General features: G+C 35.0%; 2 protein-coding genes across 18 annotated transcripts in view; one reads left to right on the top strand and one right to left on the bottom strand.

Annotated features, from left to right (window-relative positions):
• Mmd (disintegrin and metalloproteinase domain-containing protein mind-meld) overlaps positions 1 to 12,773 on the bottom strand; it is a 41,076-nt gene extending 28,303 nt beyond the window's left edge. For 3 of the 17 annotated variants that reach the window (XM_070313945.1, XM_070313949.1, XM_070313952.1), the window contains exon 1: positions 11,866 to 12,768. In XM_070313945.1, the coding sequence (XP_070170046.1) occupies positions 11,866 to 11,953 (88 nt within the window). In that variant the 5' untranslated portion in view covers positions 11,954 to 12,768. Of the gene's footprint in view, positions 1 to 11,865 lie in introns of all 17 variants that reach the window. The other 14 variants (XM_070313948.1, XM_070313950.1, XM_070313956.1 and 11 more) reach the window with 9 other exon arrangements.
• Positions 1 to 21,182, top strand: part of Dila (centrosomal protein dilatory) — a 67,797-nt gene that overhangs the window by 28,894 nt on the left and 17,721 nt on the right. The gene's annotated exons all lie outside the window — the stretch shown is intronic.

Genomic DNA, 21,182 nt, shown 5'->3' with positions numbered 1-21,182 from the left:
TAAATAATCTACATTTTAATTAAAATACATTAATCCGATTATTTATTATTGAAGTTTAAGAAATCTCTGAAAAGGATCGAAGTAACGAATAATATATGAGAGAAAAGAGATAAGCATAGGGAAGGTCTTCGGGGAAGATTGGAGGAATCGGGTTGTCGCGTGTGGGACTGAACAGTCGGTTTATCTAGGACTCGAAGGGTCGAGCTTCGAAAGGAATCCAAGTTTCGAGAAGATAGGGCAAAAGGGCACGCATAAAAGAGAAAGAGAGGACAAACGAAGAGAGAGAGAGAGAGAGAGAGAGAGAAGGTGAGATGGTCCTGAACAAGGTTCGACTAGATTCAGTTCGGTGGCATTGCATATCCCGGCACATCTCGCAGGTGCAGGGCGTGGTGCCTTGTCGGCAATATCGATTACAAACCCGGGCGGTTGCGCATTCACGTCGACACGTGGACGTGGACCGGCAGCCAGACTAAATTTGTGTTGCCCTATATTTTAGGTTCCCGCACTCATCTGCCTCTCAAAGATTGATTGCTTTTCCCTCCGTCTCTTACCTTCCACACTTCCTTTTCATTCTCCGTGTTCCTTTGTCTCTATCTCTCTCTTCTTCTTCCCCCTCTCTCTCTCTCTCGTTGTACCTAACAGCGTTGTACCGGAAGTTACCCTAGAGCCCCGCGGATTGAAATTCTACGGTTCAAGCACACGAAAGCCCAAGGATGCCGAAATTTATAAGAGAGAGATTAAGGATGTAAAAATTAGCTAATACGTCGTGAGTCATAAGTAAAAGAATTGAAGTATATTTATTTAAAAATTTAAACCAAAAAAAATATCCCTTTTCAGATACATTGTGTATCTTCTCGGCTTTTCAAACTTTTTTTAAAAAATAATTTACAGAATTAATTAAATTTTTAAACATTGAATATTTTTGAGTCGGGAAATTATTGTAAATCTTTGCAGGAGTGATTATATCCATTCTCGTAAAAAGGCTAAAGGTTTTTAAAAAGTTGAAACAGGAGGTTCTGAGGTAGTGGAGCCACATTCACGAGATATATGTATGAGAGTTCCTAAAATTTCTTCGCGACTCGTTACCGGAAAATAAACTTTCTAGGATGAAGGTTCACTTCGTCCATTCTGTTGAATTCATTTTGTACAAAGACCACATTACTTGGCAAACGCCTTAAGCTTAAACTGCCTCTTTACTTTAAGGCCTCTTAACTTTATTGCCGCAGAAAGCAGCAGCTGTCGATTCTTTCGTGGCCAAGACTCTTCCTGCCGGCTCATATTGATTTCTTTTCACAGTCGCGTAAACTATTTCCGCGAAAGAACCGTTTTTTTTTTTTTTTTTTTTTTTTTTTTTTTTTTTTTTTTTTTTTTTTTTTCATAACAAAGACAAATCCGCGAATTTAGAACTACATAATTCTTCATGTGTCTCGTAGTCTAGAAAAGCTATATATATATATATTTATTTATTTAAAAATAAAATAATCTGATCACATTGAAAAAAATTAAAGAATTGATAAAATGGAAAAATCATAAATATTACAATCTCTTAAATGGAGAAATTAATCTCTATATTTCGCGATAGAATATATAATTGACGTATACTATATAATTAAACTTTAATTTATTGATTTATTATTATAATTAATTAAACATGCTTTAATAATAATGCGATAAAGATTTTTAAAAAATTATATTAAATCAATTTTTATAAGATTATTTCTTCTCTCTTTTCATAGTTATAGAAGAAGCTAATGTAACAATACACGTGTATAACGCGTTTTATTACGTGCGTAATAAAAATAAAAATCATCGAAATTCTCGACACGATCGTACGCAAAGTAATTCGTGTTCCGCGCGTCCCGAAATCCCGCGATTACAGCTTCAAATCCACGCGCAATCCCATATCCGCAACATCCTCCCACTCTTTCCAGACTCAAAGGGTTGCGTCTCCGCTTAATGGAGCCGCGTACGTTCGAGATAAATTGCCGGCGCGGAGAAATGCTTTTCCTGTGCAAACTATTTATCCCGAAGACCGGCATGGAAACGTTTTTCGATGGGATGAGAAGTGGCGAGGAGAAACGAGAAATGAGCGAGGAGAAAGAGGATAAGAGCGAGGAAAGTACTGCGTGAATGGCGGATTGGTTGAAACACAACTTCAACCTCTTCGTTCACTTCTATTTACTTGCTTTTTTATCTTAATTCCTCGAGATTCCTCGCAAATCCAACGACTTCAAGATTTACGCATTAAAATTTAGGAAATCTAAGAATTAGAGGATTATACATATATTCGATTCTTAAAACGTCGAGTTTAATTTTTATATAATCACGCAATTATGCATGTGAACGAGAAATTGAGATACAGAATTCCAAAATTTGAAAAATGGATTGAAAACGGTCTTTTATGTAATATTATAAGAAAAAACCTGGAATTCAAGATTAAAGAAGAGAACCGGCATTAGAGCTATTTTAAAAATGCATTTTTAATTTATTTTTTAAAGTGATAAAGTGCATCGCATAATTATCATAGCATTAACTTGAAAAGTGTATTAAAATGAAAGTGCATAAAAATTGGTGTCTGCAGCTAAACTTTTGCTAGTTGTGCCAGTTTCTTTCGCTTCGGCTTTTGATTTCTGATTCGTCCCGTCAACATCTCGTCGCGTACGAGAAAGATCTAAAATCGAATAAATATGCAATCAAACACGAACGGAGATTCGCTTTGAACCGTTTTCCCTCTCGGAATTTGTCTCTCCTTTTCGTGTTTGTCGCAACTGTTTATTTCCTGCATTTATGGAAGATTGGCAAATCTCAGGCTGCAGGCATTGAATAAATACTTGTATATACGACATCTCGGAAATACCGACACTACTTTCGTTTACGAATTCTTTGATCAATTTAAAATCGCTCGTAACGAAATTTTCTCCGGATATTATATTTCCTGGTTTACAATGTTAAATATCTCAATGAGCGGTCTGTGTTAAAGTTTGAGAATAACTAGATCTAAATTTATGCTTTTGTCTCTAAGAAAAAAAAAAAATTGTCTTTAAGCTCAACAGAAAGGAATGCAATTTCACTAATGTTTCTCATATAATGATACTCGTTACAGAGGGAAACGTGGAAATATATAAAGAGAAAGAATGTTCTTCAAAAATAAATGGGCATTATTATATTTGCGTGCGAGGTCGCAATCAAAGAAGAAACCTGCGAAATCCACGCGTAATAAAAGGCCTCTAACGAACGACGCAGGTCGAAATTCTCCACTTTTCCCACATATATGATGTTCCGGCATGATATAAAATTCTCCTGCCCAGTAGGACACCATAGAGCAGGACAAGAATGATACACCAGTGATGCGTAATTCCAGAGAGGGTGGAGATAATGATTAATTATGCCCAAGTGGCTCACTTTTTCCCTTGACGCGGTGACCTTCGTGCATGTACAGATGTCACGCGTGTCTTCCACGGATTATGTCTCATCTGGTTGAGATGAAGGTTTGCGCGCATTCGTTTCAGATTTCAAACGCTTTGCCACTTCGAACATCGGTAAAGCGTAGGAATTCTAAAACAAATACCACGCTTTGCGCTCGTCCTGGCCTGCGCTCCTCTCTTCGATATCTCGATCCTCTCTCGCGTCGTTTCAAGATACGATTCGACAGACGAATCCTCCGATTGTCAAACTTGACGATGTAGATCCTTGAATCTTTCGCTTTTTGGACACTTAATTTTTTTATTTTTTTATTTTTAAGATATCTTTATATAATTCTCTAGAATACCAAAGAATTATAAATCCAAGACATCCAACTAAAGAATCAACACTCTAGCAAATTCTTTCCGTATTATGCCATTGGATGTTCGCGACTTAAAAGTTTATATATTGTTGCAATTTAACAAAGTAGTCATTTCCGCCACGGCAAACCTTACGTGCCGTCATATTTATCTCTTGTCGTAACATTCTGTCGTTGCCGTATGTCGGTTCCCACAGTATTCGCCGCGTATCAAGATAGAGAATGATGATGGTCATTCCCGAAAAAGAAAAATGGACGAGAGATTGTGGGGGAGTCAGCCGGAAAAGCGGCAACCAGGTTCAAGCGGAATTTCTCAGCCGTCGAGGACGATTTAAGAGAACATCCGGGAAAAATGATCCGCCACAAACCCAGCAGTTTCGATCTCAAGCTACGATTTGCCACTAATTCAGAAATTCCGAATTATTATTTCGAAATAATAATATACTACGGTAATACATAAGTAATAATTCTGAATAATAATACCCGTAACATACATTTCTCTGACAAGAAAACCTGCCCAAGTGTTAGACTCCGATTTTTTTTTTTTTTTTCAAATTTGGCACAAGAACTACCAAAAATATTTGACCTGTATTTTTTCATTTGTGCGCATAAGCGGTTTTACGGGCGGGTTAATGCCCCTTCAATATTTAACCTTTTACTATTATAAGTACAACAAAAATGCATAAGAAACAAAATTTAATGCGAGATTATTGATGCAATATTAAAGAAAAATGTGTGTATGCTGTGCGATGTGTGTGTTTCTGTGTCTTAATAACATATATAATAAACAAGTCAAAAATCCTTTATATCTTAAGCCACTTCAATTAAATAAAGCATTTCAATTTTTTTTTTCAATCTTGTTGCTGATTTGTTTAAACCATTTATTGTTTGAATAATTTAAAACAATGCATTTTACAAATTTAATGAATCACTTACCCGAATAACTCTTATAATATATGGTCACTATACTGTATTTTCTCAACTTTTTTGCTGATTTGTTTCAACATTTTATTATTTGAACAAATAATTTTACGAATCTTACTTTACATTCATAATTAGCGATTCAAAGAACTTTTACATCTTGCATTAAATTTTGTTTCTTATGCATTTTTGTTGTACTTATCATGGTAGAGGATTAAATATTGAAGGGGTATTAATTATCCGTAAAACGGCTTATGGGCACAAATGAAAAGAATACGGATCAAATATTTTTGGTAGTTCTACATTTGTGTCAAATTTGAAAAAAAAAATCGGAGTGTAATACTTGGATAGATTTCCTTGTAAGTGTAAGTAGTAACAAATCCTTTTAAAACTTGATTACTATATTTGCGATATAAACGTTTATTATTTTTGCTATTAGTACTATTAATAATATTATTGTTTTTATACAATTAAGAAAATATCTTTCAATCGTCTTTCTGAAAATTTTTATATAAATATCCTTATATCTTGATATATTATACATACATATATTGAATTGCATATTTGCACCGCCAATATTATTCGATCTAAATATTAAAATAAAAATGCTAAAAGTAATGAAAACATTTAGCATAGTATAAAGATGACGAATATGTTGTATAAAATGCGACCAAAAAAATTATTGAGTATAAGCTTAAATAGAATTTTTTAGACATCAGAGCGCCTTAGGGAACATGTGGGGAAAACGATCCGGAAATTTACTCGCCCCGTTCCACCATAGTATTGTTTGTACACGAGTAAGCAATACGACGTGAGACACGTCTCGCCATGAGAAAGGGGTGAATGTAACAGTTGCGGGTTGAATTGATATCTCGTTCCCTCTCTCTCTCTCTCTCTCTCTCTCTCTCTCTCTCTCTAGCGATGATCTCGAGCAGCTCTCTGAAATTCTTTAGGTTTCCGCTAAAAGTGATTCAAGTGGTCGAAATCCTTTTTCCTCAATTGGCATAAATTAAACGAGCAGACTGATATCGCGCCCGCATACACAAATCTAATAATGCGATTTCAAGGCGAGATAAAGGGTGTGCAAAGGCGCATAAAAGAGCACCGGCTCGCGTATACAGCGCTCACACAGCCCAGTTTCTCGTAGCCGCTTTCAGAGATCATGCTAAAATTGGAGATCTCCTTTTCACCTCGCCACTACGGTGAGGTGAGGTGTCTTGGCCTCTTTCCGCGAGAAATTTAATTTCGCCCCGCGTCCGTTCAACCCCCCTGCGCGCCATTCCGCGCTACCAGATCTCTACTACCCTCCCTGAATTTTCATCACTACGTGACCAAGTTTTCAATTCTGTGAATAACGTCAAAAAATTCACGCGGAAGACGAAATTTAAACGGGAGACGCGCAACAACAAACTTGCGGGAATAGACGGCGAAATTCACGAAGCGTGATCAAATTCGTTCCGAACATATATAAGATAGGTCGTTCTTCGCTTGTACGTTGATAACCGATGCGACATGACACGATACGCTGGCTACATCCGACCTATTTTATTCGAAATGTCTGCAGCGTTTGCTCTCTTCGTATTATCGCAATACGAAGATGTTCTAGAAGTCAATTGTCCGCGGAGTCGCTCAAGCAAAATATCCGATATACAATTTACGTTTAAAGGTAGGAAAAACTCAGATCAGATTGACCCACATCATGCATTCCAGGGTTTGGTGAATCCATCGTTCTTCCGTCACTCGATAACCGCGTAAGAACCCCTTTCTCGCCCGACCCTCCCGCGTCTCCTCTTTCCCCCTACCCTTCGCGTTTCCACCCTCATTACGTCATCGCTACCAACGCATACGTCAATGTAGACTGCAGGCGCTCTGCAGTTGACTGCCTCGTTATTTCGCGATTTCCTGTTGATCGCCACTCTACAACATCGCGAGAGATCGATCAAATAGATATATACGAATGGAAGGACACGCGTATACGTGTGTGTAAATCGATCGTCCTTTTACACACCTGTGTATATGCTTGTATCGTACACTTTTATCGCTATCGTTAAAATGCAACGCTCAACAATCGATAATCTAAAATCTAGATCGATTTGTAGCTTAGCATGTTAACGCCACTTCGGTGCACGATTCCATTAATCGCGTTCTATCTATCGGAAAGGGTAGCAGTAGAATGAAATTTGAAATATAAATTGCTCTATATTTTCTGTAGGAGAAACCTACTTATCCTCATTTCGGTGAAAACCATTTCACGAAAATACATGTCCCAGACTTACCAAGTCGTCTTTTATCTACAAGTTCTTTCATTAATTTATAAGAGCTGATTTTTCCTTGATAAATGGAAAAGCTGTATAACACATACATACATACACGCGCTTCAAGATGTTCAGTCTTGAAAAAAACATCGATTTCAGATTGATCAAAGAACTTAGAGGTGAAAGATGACTCAATAGTTAGGGCATTCTTTATAAATCGACAAAATATCACGTCAATAATTAAGTCTCTCTTTTCGTCTTTCTCTTTTTTCTTGCTTCATAAATCTTATATATTTTTAAAAAAATATTAAGAAAAATTTGCATATGTTAAAAGATGATTTACTAAATTATATATTACATTATTGGACAAGAAATATTAAAACAATACAAGTTATAGAAAACCAAAGACAAGCGTGAATCGTAAGTTAATAGTACAGGAAGATATACTCAGACTGTGGGAATGAATTAAACGAGTAGATACGTAGGCATAGTGCTCGAATGAATGGACGTTTAATCGCTCTAGATAGACTATATCTGCACTATGCAATCATCTATTATGCCGGTTCCCGTAGAATTTCTATAATTCTTCAGATATACTTACTGTTGCGCTAATCATCATTATATATTACAAGTATTATTATTTCGATTATTATACCAAAATACCTCTATCTGTCATAAAAGAAAGCAATCGTTTGTTTGAAATATTCTGTACAATCGAGTTCTTAAAGCATTTTATCTTCAACTTTTGAAATCTTATCATCGATTAGCGATAAATTTCAAATTAAATCCGTGCGCATTATTTCGATTTTTCGAAGAGCTGTTCGTCCTATTTCGTCGAGCTGCAAAATCGGCCGCGGATTCACGTATTAAAAGCCAATAAGTTAGAACTGGCACGTTGCCATTTCAATCTCGTGGGTCTTGCTCGAGGAAACTCGTCGACAAGCCGTCTTCCCGTTTTATGTCCTTGATTAATTGCAGGATACAAGTTGATTGATTTCGCGTATAACGGGTAAACAAAATATTCGTCGGCTACAACCCCTTCGTTATAGCCGCTGTCATTCTCTCTCTCTCTCTCTCTCTCTCTCTCTCTCTCTCTCTCTCGAGAGAGAGAGAGAGAGAGAGAGAGAGAGAGAGATTCCAATTAATTTTTAGAAAATCGAAATGTATAGATACATTTAACACTACAATTAATTATTGTAATAATAGCCAATTTTTCTTTAAATTATTTAACAGTATTTTAGTTGAGAATAATTTTTGAAATCGCGACTATATCATTTTTATACTCTCGTTTATTCCTATATATCATATGCGTTTTCATGTCTACAAAGTTCCTGGCGACAAGAGAATACATTAGCATTAGAGGATGTGATATCAGTTACAAATGTATTTTGCAACGATAAATATCATGCAACTACTTGTGAACGTTTCATAAATGCTTATACGAGAGTTTATAGCTACAGCTTGAACACATTTTATGATTATAGAAATATCTAATAAATATAAACGCGTATCTTCCCGGAAGTGTGTCACGTTTACGGCTCCTTCGAACAATTTGATATCGATCTTTCCTTAACGAAAATATGATTAGGCGCCATCTTGCTACGCAAACTTGTGCAGTTTTCGCATTAGCTGACTTTATAACTAAGCTCCAAATGAAAATTTTTATTGAAGTAAGTTTCCTCGAAATTAACTTAAAAGTAAAATTACGTTTCCTCATTATCAATTTTTTTATTTTAACTAAATTTAAACATAGCCCAAGTAAGCTAGTCGGCGTAAAATAAAGTAAGAGCGTTGCTTTTTTTAGTCCGTATTCTACTCTTCTTTCGATCACATGAGAAGAGCGTTAAAATGTCATTAAAATCTTTATTGGTGATTTATGACAAACTGTATATATTTTTGAGAAACCGGTCTTTAAGAAGCTTATAAATATTTTATAAGCTGTCGCGCTGAAACTCCACGATTCATAAAGATATTTTGCAGAAATAACTGTAGCTGATATCCTGAGAATAGCATTTAACAAAATTGAAAACATTTCACAAACATACGATAGAAATAAATCGAATCGCTCAACATCGATGTGTAACTTCAAGAATCTATCATTTTTTTTATCGATAATTCTATCCGTTGGAGTGATAAAATTATCCGAGAATAATTTTCGAAACATTTCGCGGAGTTGCGCCCTTTCAACATCGCGCGACGCGAATATCCGGCTATTAAGGAACGCATCATCGTCGTCGTTGTCGTCGTTGGGAAAATCGACGGCGCGATAAGCCGCCGCGATGCGATGATGCATGTGCAAAGCGCACATTTGCATGCTCCGCGGTTTTACGCGGCGATGAGCGGCGACGGCGACACGCAAAGTGAGCGAACGAGCGAGTGTAATTCCACGCTATAACATTATGAATAATGCAGCGGCGGGATTTGAAGCTCGACGGAAATGTACGTAACGATTACGCGCATTCCGACGCCCGGCGCGTCGCGTTTTTCCGCGGCCGTTTCGTGAAAATCCGCGGCGTACCTATGCACGGTCATAAGCATCGTCGTTCCGCTGATCTATATTAGCATTTTCCGCCGCCGGCAAATACCAGAATGCGCGAATCTGCGGAATTTACGAGGAGCTGCCACGCGCGGTCAGCGGTTTTTATTACGTGCGAGTTAGCGAAATTAATAAGACGCTTCTTGTAATATATCTGATGATTATCGAGTATTGTTATCTGTGTACTGGATCATGAATTATATTGGAATAATTTTTTATAAAATTAAATATATTATAAATAAATCAAAAAATATATATTTAAACTAGATATTAATATATATATATATATATATATATATATATATATATATGTATATATATATATGTATATATATATATGTAAATGCACATTATATTTTACGCTAATAATATTTGCATTTTCCTGTTGTATAAAAAGAATTATATGTGTAACAAGAGAAAGTGCATGTATAACGAATCGTGCATGGCAGCGATAAATAAACGTCGACATCGAGCAAACATGCGCCCCCACACACGAAGATACATATATTGATAATTGATAGGAAAATTAGAAGATACAAAGAGTCTATAAAAAGGAAATATAATAAAAGATGTAACTCTCGACATATTAGGATGCTGATGCTTCTAAAAAACTCTGTGAGATTAAGATTTAACGCAAAGACTCAAGGATCCAAGTACTCGAGGATATTAAGATTCATGGATCCAAGAAATTAAGAATGTCAAAATTTTTAAAATAAAAAACTTATTTTTTTTTTCATGGATGCAAAAAATTGAAAATTTTTTCTAAATTCGAGGATCCAAGAAATCCAGAACGCAAAGATTCAAGAACTCGATAAGTTGAGAGTGTAAGAATTTAACTTGATAATTTAAGAGGTCGAGGATTGCAACTCGATGGGGTACTCATCCTTGTTCAAGGATGCAGAGAGCTAGCGAGTTCTCTCTCTCTCTCTCTCTCTCTGCAGTATCCTGGGAACGGCGAAGACTCGATCGAGCGGTCCTTTCGGTTCCTTAGATTTTAATGCGAAACTCTCGAATATTCTGAAAACTTCCAATTTCTAGATTTTTACATTATTACTTTTTGCAATTTTTTAAATTTATATTTTTTACGCGATCAAAATATTTAATTTTTATAACTTTATCGAAAATCAAGTTGCGTACATCCTAGATCTTTGATTTTGTTAAATACTTTAATATTAAATTAAATTTTAAATTGCTTTATAATCTTTAAATCCTGGCTTGTAAATTCCGCACGGATTTCCTTCACTGGAGATTGATCTAATCTCTAGATTAAATTATTTAAATCCAACATTCTCTGGATTTCTCGAATTCTGAGATTTCCAACCAACACGACATCATAGGTTCTTTGACGTTAAAAGCAAACGACGTTCTTCGATTCCGGAGGGAATCCGTAATTTAATGAATCGAAGATCAAAACAACTTTGGATTCGAGAAACATAAAGCTTTATGTATCCGGCGCTAAAAGAACCTCTTAGACACTTAAAGTTTAAGAAATCGCCGATCGAAAAACTTAAATTAATTAGAAAAGTTTCGAATCTATAAATTTTATAAATTTCCAAAATTAGGAATTTAGAAAAAAATAAAACAAAAATGAAGAAAAATAACAAAATTATATAATTATATAATTTAAAAATGAGTTCTCTAGAATTAAATAAACGATACGCTACTTGATATGATTGCACTCGGCTAGATAAATGTGGTAACTCGATGAATAATTTGCGCTCGCGTCTAATTATAAACCAGACTATTATCCGTTCGCACTATAAATTATTACAGTAAAATTATTCGAGTTCGCCAGGTAGACATGATTAGTCAATAAATAATATAGACCAATGCTCACTAAAATGTTAAATTAATCTAAATATAAAGTTGTTGCTTTTTATGTAGATAATTTCAATTATTTGCATAGAATGATGGTCGGGAAATTTTAAATATTTCTTGAACTCGTAAACGCCTTAAATCCAATTCTCCTTTCGTGGGTGCTACCTCCTTAAGATTATTAAGCAGATAGGGTGGCCAAGCAAGGTGAGCAAGCAGGTGCGATACCTCCATAACGATCAGCGCTTTACACTTACACCCGTTCATTCAAGCAGCTATCCGTACAGAGAATCGCAATTCCTAGTTAGTCCCATAAATAATTTCTATCATCTTATGTCAAATTACCCGACTCGGACTATCTTTCTCGAAATAGGTGCATCCAGCTTTTCGACAAACACGATGGCTTGGTTAAAAATTCGAACCGTTAAAGATTCGAACCCTAATTTTCTTTATCGAATTATGATTTCTCTGGACCGATATCTCGAATTGATTACACCAGACAAGTAAGCAAACAGAAGAGATTAATTAAGGCAGGCAGGTAAGCAGGCAGGCATTACCTCGCTTGGATGTGGTGTCGGCTAAGCTGCTAATAAATCCACGTACGACAATCACGAGAACAAAGAGTCCACAGTGTAGCCAGAACATGTTTACGTCTTAACAACATTGTTTAATTCCATATTACATGACGCTCGTGAAACACTGCGACGATGGCGGATGCTGCGATCCCGACGGGCTTTACAGGATTATTCATTACTACGCGCATAGTCACCGACATCTACCACCTTCTTGGTCATCAGACGCGGCACGCGGAGCCGAGCGGATCGGAGGAGCGTAATTGAAGCGGTATCGAAGCGGAACACGGGGATGATCCTCCCGATGATGGTGTACTACCGATCTCGTGTACCGATCTTTGGGATACGCGCGCCCACGCGAGCGATTGTGTATGTACGGCGATGAAAAAAACGACAAAAAAACAGCGAGACGAACACGTCGCGCGAGCGGAGCCGAGCGAAGCGAAGCGGAGCGGAGCGGATTCCTCTTACTCTGTCTCTCTCACTCTCTCTCCTTTTCCGTCCCTCTCTCTCTCTCTCTCTGACCGTCTTTCTTTCAGTGTTAGTCAATCAGTCTCTCTTTCTCTCCCTCTCTCCCTCTCTCTCTCTCTCTCTCTCTCTCTCTCTCTCTCTCTCCCTTGTTCTATTTCTCCTCAAATCATTTTCCGAGGGCTTCCTTCCGGGATTTTCGAGCCACGGGCACCGTCGACCGACAACGAGGAGACCGAGCCACGAAAGGAGAGCACACTATTTTCCGGCGACTTCTTCCTCTCAAACCCGGAGCGGATTGCGGCCCTGCTATTCTCGCGCGCGCGCGCAGCCAGAAGAGAGGAAACTGCCCGGACCGAATCACGCCTCGGCTGCCATCTTCTACCTACGCCGGGAGTCTGGAGTATGAAAATATTCTCCGCTCCCTCTCTCCCGATCCTCCTCCTCGCACTCTACCTCCCCCTTCGATTCTCTTCCATATCTCTCCCTCTACCTGCTCGCTTCCCACAACCCCCACACAGCCCTCCGCGGCTCGTTCGCTCGCTCTGGAGCGCTCGCTATACCAGCGGTCTTCCTTCATCTTGCGCGCGCGCACCCCCGCGCAGCGCATCACCGGCAGCTTTGGACCACCACTTCCTCTTATCGATTCCTGCGCCATTTCGCCTGCCGTCATTCCTGTCAAATCAATAACTCGCGCTGGCCGCGCCGGCGGCTTCCTCTCTACGACCGCGGGGGCAGAAGCGGCGTCGAGATACGAAAACCCCCTCTGGCTGGGATAGCGTACAGAACACGAGAGAGAGAACGAACCCTGGACCAGGTGGCGGGAGTTGCCACGGAGCATCAACCGCCAGGAGATGGTGATCCTACCGTTGACTGTATCCTATAGTACGAAGAGTCACGGAAAGTGCTGACGTGGATGCGAAGAGAGAGGGTTTCAGATGAATGGTGAATACATGGGGAATAGGAGAAGGGGGACGAAGCTGGTATATATCTCAGAATCAAGTACTCGGTGGAACGCAAAGTTGGAAACGAAGGACTAAGAAGCTTACTTCGTGTCTTGATTCCGCGGATTCTAAATTTTGTATAAAGCCTGGCTTTTTTTTTTTTTTTTTTTAGACTTGCATAATTCTCAGCAACGGAGAAAAATAAAGAGAGAAATAAATAGATAAATAAAAAGAAAGAAAATGGGATACAGTAGAAATATAGTACTTTTAAATTTAGTCATCTAAAAAATATCATATAGAGGATTAAAATTGTAATTAATAAAGTAGAAAAAAATTGGACCGAATACAAAAGTATTACAGATGCACAAATACATTAAAACAAAGGCGAATTAATAATCGAAGTATCAATCATAGAAACTTCATCTCCAGTTTCGCTTGGCAGAAATGAAGAAAACGCATACGTAAGCTACTAATTGATAGTGCGATCATTAGCGTCAATCAAACAAGTGAACTGGAAAGGAAAGGGAAAGGGAAGGAGGGTGAGAGAGAGAGAGAGAGAGAAAAAGGGGGATAAAGCTGGATTAGGTGACGATAGTTGGAATGGTGCATGAGATATTGGAGATGGCGGATCAGGTGGAGATTGTGGAAGAGTAGAGGAATTATTGAAGTGTAGTAGTAATGGTATGCGAAGAGCGTTTGAGATTGCTCTGAGTAAGAGGAGATCTGCAGATGCTGTAGGTTACTACGAAGTAGCTGGAATGAAAAGAATTAGGGACTTGTGAACCAGAGTAAAGTTTCAAAAATTCTTGGAACGTGAGACGCTAGATAGGCGAACGCTAAATAATTTAAGATCTGTAGAACCTAGAATTTAAGGAATCCTGATCCGAGGTTGTCGCTTTGCAACATATATGAGAGTTAGAGAACTCTGGAGTGCGAGGAATATATCAAACCGAAAGTTTTTAAAATTTAAGAAAACTGGAAAAATTTATATGTTACAATATATCCAATATTCAAGGAACGTGAAAAATTTAAAAATTTATATTCGAAAAAATTCTCTGTTATTCAGGAAGAAGCTCGAATGTAAAGTTAGAGAAATTTTGAATCTAAAAAATCTCTAATTTACTCGAAATTTATTCGAACTTACTAATTTTAATCGCAATAATTAGTCTGCTGCTTTCTATCATTTATTATTCCTTTAGCACGCAAGGATAAACTTACTATTTTCTTCCGAATTTGATTCAATTATTGTTGTTTGCGTGACTCGGATTCCTGAGAGATTTATTATTTATAGAATCTTCTTACCTGTTGGTTAATCTTACAGCAGACTGTCTTGATGTCTCATTTCTAAATTTAAATGCATAATAGCTTGCACAGCCTGCAAAAACAATGTGTCATTTTTAACTGACCCAGCTGTTTTACGTTCACGAATTTCTTCGAAGATCATAATACGAATTCTGTCTATCCTTACCTCCGATGGAGTAACTCAATAAACATTTCAAGACTTTCTAATGTATAAATTATATAAATTAATAAAAAATATTTAGAAAATGCAAAATCGGAAGAAGATGGAAGTCTTTAGAAATCTAAAAATATATATACAATATGTGATGAAAGCTTAGTTCACTAAAGAATTTATCATAAAAAAATTTCAGAACTCGAAAAAAATCATAGTAAATTAGTAATCAAAAATTTTTAATTTTTAGAAAATCGGAATAATTGTAAATTATTGTAGAATTTCTAATTTTATATCTCTGAAGAAGAAAAAATAAAATTTTTTTCAAATTTGTGCTAGCAAAACATGTATAATTCGCGTCACTATGAAAGACGATAGAATAACAGCGACACGTGCCGAAACTATTTTGTAACAAGCGTAATAATCGATTTTGATTCATACGAGAAATGGGAAGTCAACATGACGAGGCACGTGAGAGATTCATTCACGTGTTGATCTAAATATAGGTCGCCGCGTATATAGGCTGCACTGCAGACGATTCGGCTGACGATTATTTATTTTTAACAAACAGCGTGAGTGCAGCATAATACTATATTTTTTACATTCGACATAGATTTCACTAAAAATCCTACTTAAAAAAAAATTTTATTACAAAATATAGAAATAAGAAAATTATTTAAGTCTTTTATATATATATATATATATATATATATATATATATATATATATTCAATGTATTAATTTATATGTACACACTGTAAACACATAACTATCTAACATGTGTTAAATTTTAACTATAAAAAATGATTTGTTTCTTTATATTTTGTAAAGATAGGTGCATGCATAGCATAAACAACTAAGAATTAGATAGGAAGATACTCGATTGTACTAAATAATTTTTGTGAATATTTAAATAAGATAATTTAAATAGATTAATGTATAATATATGTACATATTTAAAAACAATAATTATACAACAAAAGTGATTACCTGCATAAATTAATTTCTAACAAGAACAATTTTAAAAATATTCGACATAAAAAATAATAACTATTTTTGAATAATAGAAAAGATTTCAAACGGCCTAATCTCCGCCTCCTCACTTTGTTCCATCTATTCATTTATTTGTTTATTTATTTATTTACGTATGGTAGGTACATTTCGGCTGTATATTAATCCGTCGAGAGAAATAAGTTCGTGTTCGCAGCGGAACTCATTCGCCGCGCGCAAAATTCGCCGTCGCGTTTTCTGCGGCGAGGGGGGAAAAGATAATGGAGCAAAACACTTTTGCACTAGTGGAAAACAGAATCGACGTACAGTGTGAAATTTTATCAATCCGGGAGAACAAAAATACTTTATCTAACTGCGTCTAAATATTGATACAAAAAATGTTTACCGTATTGACTTCGTAATTATTATATATATAATTGTGGTACATATATACAATATATATTGTATATATAGTTTCGAGTTTTTTTAAAAAACACATGTAAGAATTTAAAATTTTATTATATATATATTTTAATAGATCTACAGAAAAGGATCTTAAAGTTTAGAATGCAGAAATAATTAGAATTTCATCTTTCTTTATATTTTATCGCTTCAATATCAATCTCAACACGAGAGTCTGATTTGTGAAAACACACCCTATTAAAAAATTAATTAGTTGTACAAATTACACACAAAAACAACTAATTTAATATTAAAAATTTCATTATTTTATAATTCAGAGTATACATATACATAACAAAATTGTATGTTTTTTTCGCATTGAAGGAAAAACTTATATATAACTTATTTCTTATTTTTTGAAAGAAAAAAAAAGAAAAAGAAAAAAGAAACTTATATATAACTTATTTTTTTATATTCAAGAATTTTTATGCAATTTATATTTTTCAAATATATATAAATATATATAAATTTCAAATTAATATGTATTTAAATTATATAATTTTGAAATAAGAGAAAATGCAGATAGGTGAAATATCTTTGTTCTCTTCGATAGTTTGGGCAAAAATTTCATACTGTGCGACGGCGATAAACATGCGCGTCAGCCACCGAAACAAACAATTGTAATCTCACGTCATTGTAAAGTGGCAGTCGTGTAAAAACATTCCTCTAATATTAAGTAACTTTATAAGCTCGACGTCAGCGCGGAACATTCCTCTTCAACAATCGAGCGATCTCTCCCGGCATTATCCTGCGACTTTTTTATACTGACTCTTTTAATAAACGCATCGATTATACATTGGTTATGATGGAAGGGTTAACCCTTCCTGCGCCTGGCACGAACTAGGGCCTGTCGGACCCTACAAAATTTATATAATGGTAAACGTTTACAGGATGAAAAGTTTCACTTTCATCTTGTTTTGTAGTCTTGATTTAGCTATTTTTGAGTGAAAAAAATAGAACTACATATCTTAAGCTACAAATGGCGTGAAATCTAATTATAGTTCCAAGTATCCAAGAAAGAACGCCATTATACATATGCCCAGAAAGGGTTAACGAGGAATGTCTAATTATTGATGATATTCACATCACAAATCATTTTGCACCGCCTTTTTGTTGATGAATTTTTTTTTATATTAAAAATAAATAAAATCAAATAAAATTTTCGGAAGAATTCTCAGAGAATTTTCAGAGGATTTAATGGGATTGATATAAAAATCCAAGAAGGGATTGGCAACCGTGGATTTATAAATCTAATAATCCAATTGTCTGCGAGAATCCAAAGAATTGGCAAAGAATAAAAAATTGTGTCGGTATTTTTATTAGTCGCAAATTTGTTTAGACATTATTTTGCAAGAAAATTCACGAACAAAGTGGTGCAAAAATTCGCTCGTCGGAAAATCGCACAGGATAATGCGATTGTCGCTATTGTGCATCGAATCCATATTATATATATATATATATATATATATATATATATATATATATATATATATATATGACGTATGTATTGTGTGTGTGTGACTTATACACTTGGCAATTATAGATCCTCGTGGATAATTATGGTATTATACGGTCTTTATTATTTACATGCTTGCTGCACACTTGTCAAACACGCACACGCACACTTTCACGCACGCGCGATTATATGAATTGTATATATATGTATATACATAGACACATGTGGTCTACGTGTGTTCTTACTGTGGATATATATTATGCATTTATGTATATATACACATATTATACTCCGTAACGCGATAAAACGTTAAAAAAGTCGTCATCGTCAGTACATTAGTTCTCTCTTTTTCTTTCATCATTAATGCTTAAAAAACCTTAATTTGCACTACTTGTTTTATGTTTCGTTTTCGACAGTGCACTGTAGGATTGCAAATCATGATTAGTTTATATTATATAGTTTATATTATGTATAAATATGCATGGTATGCGAAGAAAGTACTCGCGCCATACTTCATCTTAAAAGATATAATAGTTTTAATCAAGCGCTATAAACTTATTCTGTAATTATGTAATAGTGTATTTGTATTATGTGAAGTTGCATAAGTATAATAACTTAGCTATTTAATTAAGCGAATATTTAAATAATTCCAAAGTTTCTGTCATTTAAATATGTAAACATTTTAACAATAAATAATCTAGGATTTAGAAAGTTTAGAATTACAAGGAAAATTTTATCATCCAAGAGACCCGTAGAATTTAAAAGAAATAAAATTTTATAATTTAATATGAAAAAACTTATTATATACATATATATAATATTTATAATAAATCTTTATACTTATGCTGATGAATAATTTTGTTTTGCCACATAATATAAATACACGCGATAAAAAGAGTACAATATAATATTCGCATTATAAAATCATGATGATGTGCGAGTGCTTTCTTGACATATTGTATATGTGTATGTATATAGGGCAACGCGTGCCTCTCGCGAGGGAAGACTCCTCCTAAGTACCTCGTCCTGAATAAATCTCGCAGGAATCCCCATCTTTTGATTTACTCCCCTGCTTCATTGTTTCGAATCTTACCTCCATAAGTTAACGTAATTAATTAATTACTTCATTTATCTATTAATACGAGCTAATCGCTACGCGACAAGAGATGCTAAATGTACTTCGCGATCGATACGAATATTTATACAGAATGCTCCGAAAGTTTTGCACGACAATAATTGATTTCTCGCGACAAAAATTTATGTCTCGCAACATATATCTTACTTGAAAAAAGAATTTTAGGTTTCTATTTGAGTTCAAAATCATATAAGATTTATGGAATCCGTGAATTCATGAATTAATATTTAAATAGATATTTTGAAAAATATTGTATTCGAAAAGCGTTTAAAAGAAACGCTGAAACACATATTCAAAACATAAATATTCTTAAGAATTTATATAGGATTATACAATATAAGAGGACATTTATAGTGGGAAAGATTGTCGTCGCGAAGATAAAATGCTAGCACCGAGTACTCTTGACACGCGTTTGGCACATACTTTTGGAACGCTCTGTATAGAGTTTCTTTTCTGCTACATCAAGTAGTGACTATGTGTTTTTCTCCTTTTAAAAGTAGTTAGAGATTATTGTAATGTGGTCATGCAGATACATAGAGGTAATCATAATGCGAGGTTGCTTACGCTAGATCTCTCCCTTACGTTGATCGTCAGTTGCTTGCTGTAGATCGATCAATCGATAGATCGTGGAAAAGTCGCGCTATTATGCGTTATACGTAAAATGACACAAGAATCGCAACAATATTTTAGGCAACAAATCACATAAACAAGAACAAGAATGTTTTTAATATTCTTATAAAATAAAACTCTTCTCCGACATTAATAATATTTTATACGATTAGAAACATTTGAAAAAATGTGTATTATAAATAATATAAATTACTCAATAATATATAAAAATTATGCATAGTAAATATGCATAAATATTATCAGGATAAGAATATTATAAGATCAGGATTCGAAGATCTGATATGAAATTAGGGTTGCAGAAAAGTTTAAGAAAAATTCAAGAATCTATGAATTTATGGCTCTTGTTCTAAAAAGATACAAGAGGTCTGTAACAATTATAAATAAATCATTCTAATGATTGCTATGTTTGTGCGATATAAGCGAAATATGTAATATTTTACGGCTTGATTTATCTTGTTGTTGTATATAATTCCAGGACATTGCTCTCTTTGCACAAAAGGATCATAGGACGAAGTTATGTTTAAATAAACAACGGAGGCCATATCCTTAGTTTAGGGTGTATGTGTATAGTATCTGCATGTACCAGAAACAACAGTTACAACTTATAACAATTTTTTTATTCTTTTTATCATTATTATTTCATTGTTATTATTAATATATTATTTGTTGTTGTTTTATTTTATTATATTATTATTCATTATTATTTAAAGTGGCACTACGAGACCAGAAACCTGTAAAGGGTTTTTTTTCTTATCATGAAATAGTTCTCGGGAGCAGAAATCTTTTCTTCTATTTTCTCTCTCTCTTTCTCTCTCTCTCTCTCTCATTTTTTTTATTGCAAAAGTATGCGTTCCTTTACAACGAAAAAAATGTATGATCAATTCGACAAATCGAAATCATTCTATTTATAGTTTCCCCCTTCTTCTTTTACTCTCTCTCGACAATCTTCTCGTATCTTTCTGTGATTATCTTAAGTTCCTTCTTCATGTGATCTTAGAAAGTAAAAATATCGAGGTTCGAAGATCCATGAAGAGAGTTTGATGATGCGATGATCTATGAAAATAATAGAGTGCAAAATAGAGTTTAAACAATCTAGATAATACCAAGATCTAGAAAAAACCTAGAATCTTGCAGTAACTTAAAAGAATTGCGAAAAATTTAAATTGGAAAAAATCTATCTTCGAGAACATCCTCTGCGGAATTCGTAATTTCAAATCCGAGAGAAAATCGGAGGAAATTAAAATCTCAGATTCCGAGGATTCGAGTAAATCGGCGAATGTGGAATATTCGAGAGATCCGCAGGATCGATGGAATCCTCAGAATATCTCTAGATTTCAACAATCTCGAGATTCAATAAAGCGCATTTAAGATAAGATGATAACGAACGAAGTATGAGATGAGATAAGACACATGGAAAAATCTTAACGCCAACGGAACGACGAATTTAACTCCTTCCTCTGTACGCGGGTGCATCTTTTTTTTTTTTCTTGACTCGCCCCAAATTTGCCATCGAGCGTTCCTCGCGTCAGCCTTAACGAAACGACCCGTATATGTAAAGTAGTTTCCTCACGACAGTTCGCTGTATTATTATATAATATATGTATATGTATATCTACATATATATATATATATATATATATATATATATATATATATATATATATATATATATGTATGTATGTATATATGTATATATTTATATACGCTATCGAATACCTTCCGCGCGTCGTATGCCATCGCCTCTTTCTTTCTTTCTCTCTGTCT

Source organism: Polyergus mexicanus, unplaced genomic scaffold, assembly GCF_030449975.1.
Source record: "Polyergus mexicanus isolate NDT 795.1 unplaced genomic scaffold, iyPolMexi1.0 SCAF_26, whole genome shotgun sequence".
NCBI lineage: Eukaryota > Metazoa > Arthropoda > Insecta > Hymenoptera > Formicidae > Polyergus > Polyergus mexicanus.
This window is presented reverse-complemented; position numbering and strand designations above follow the sequence as displayed.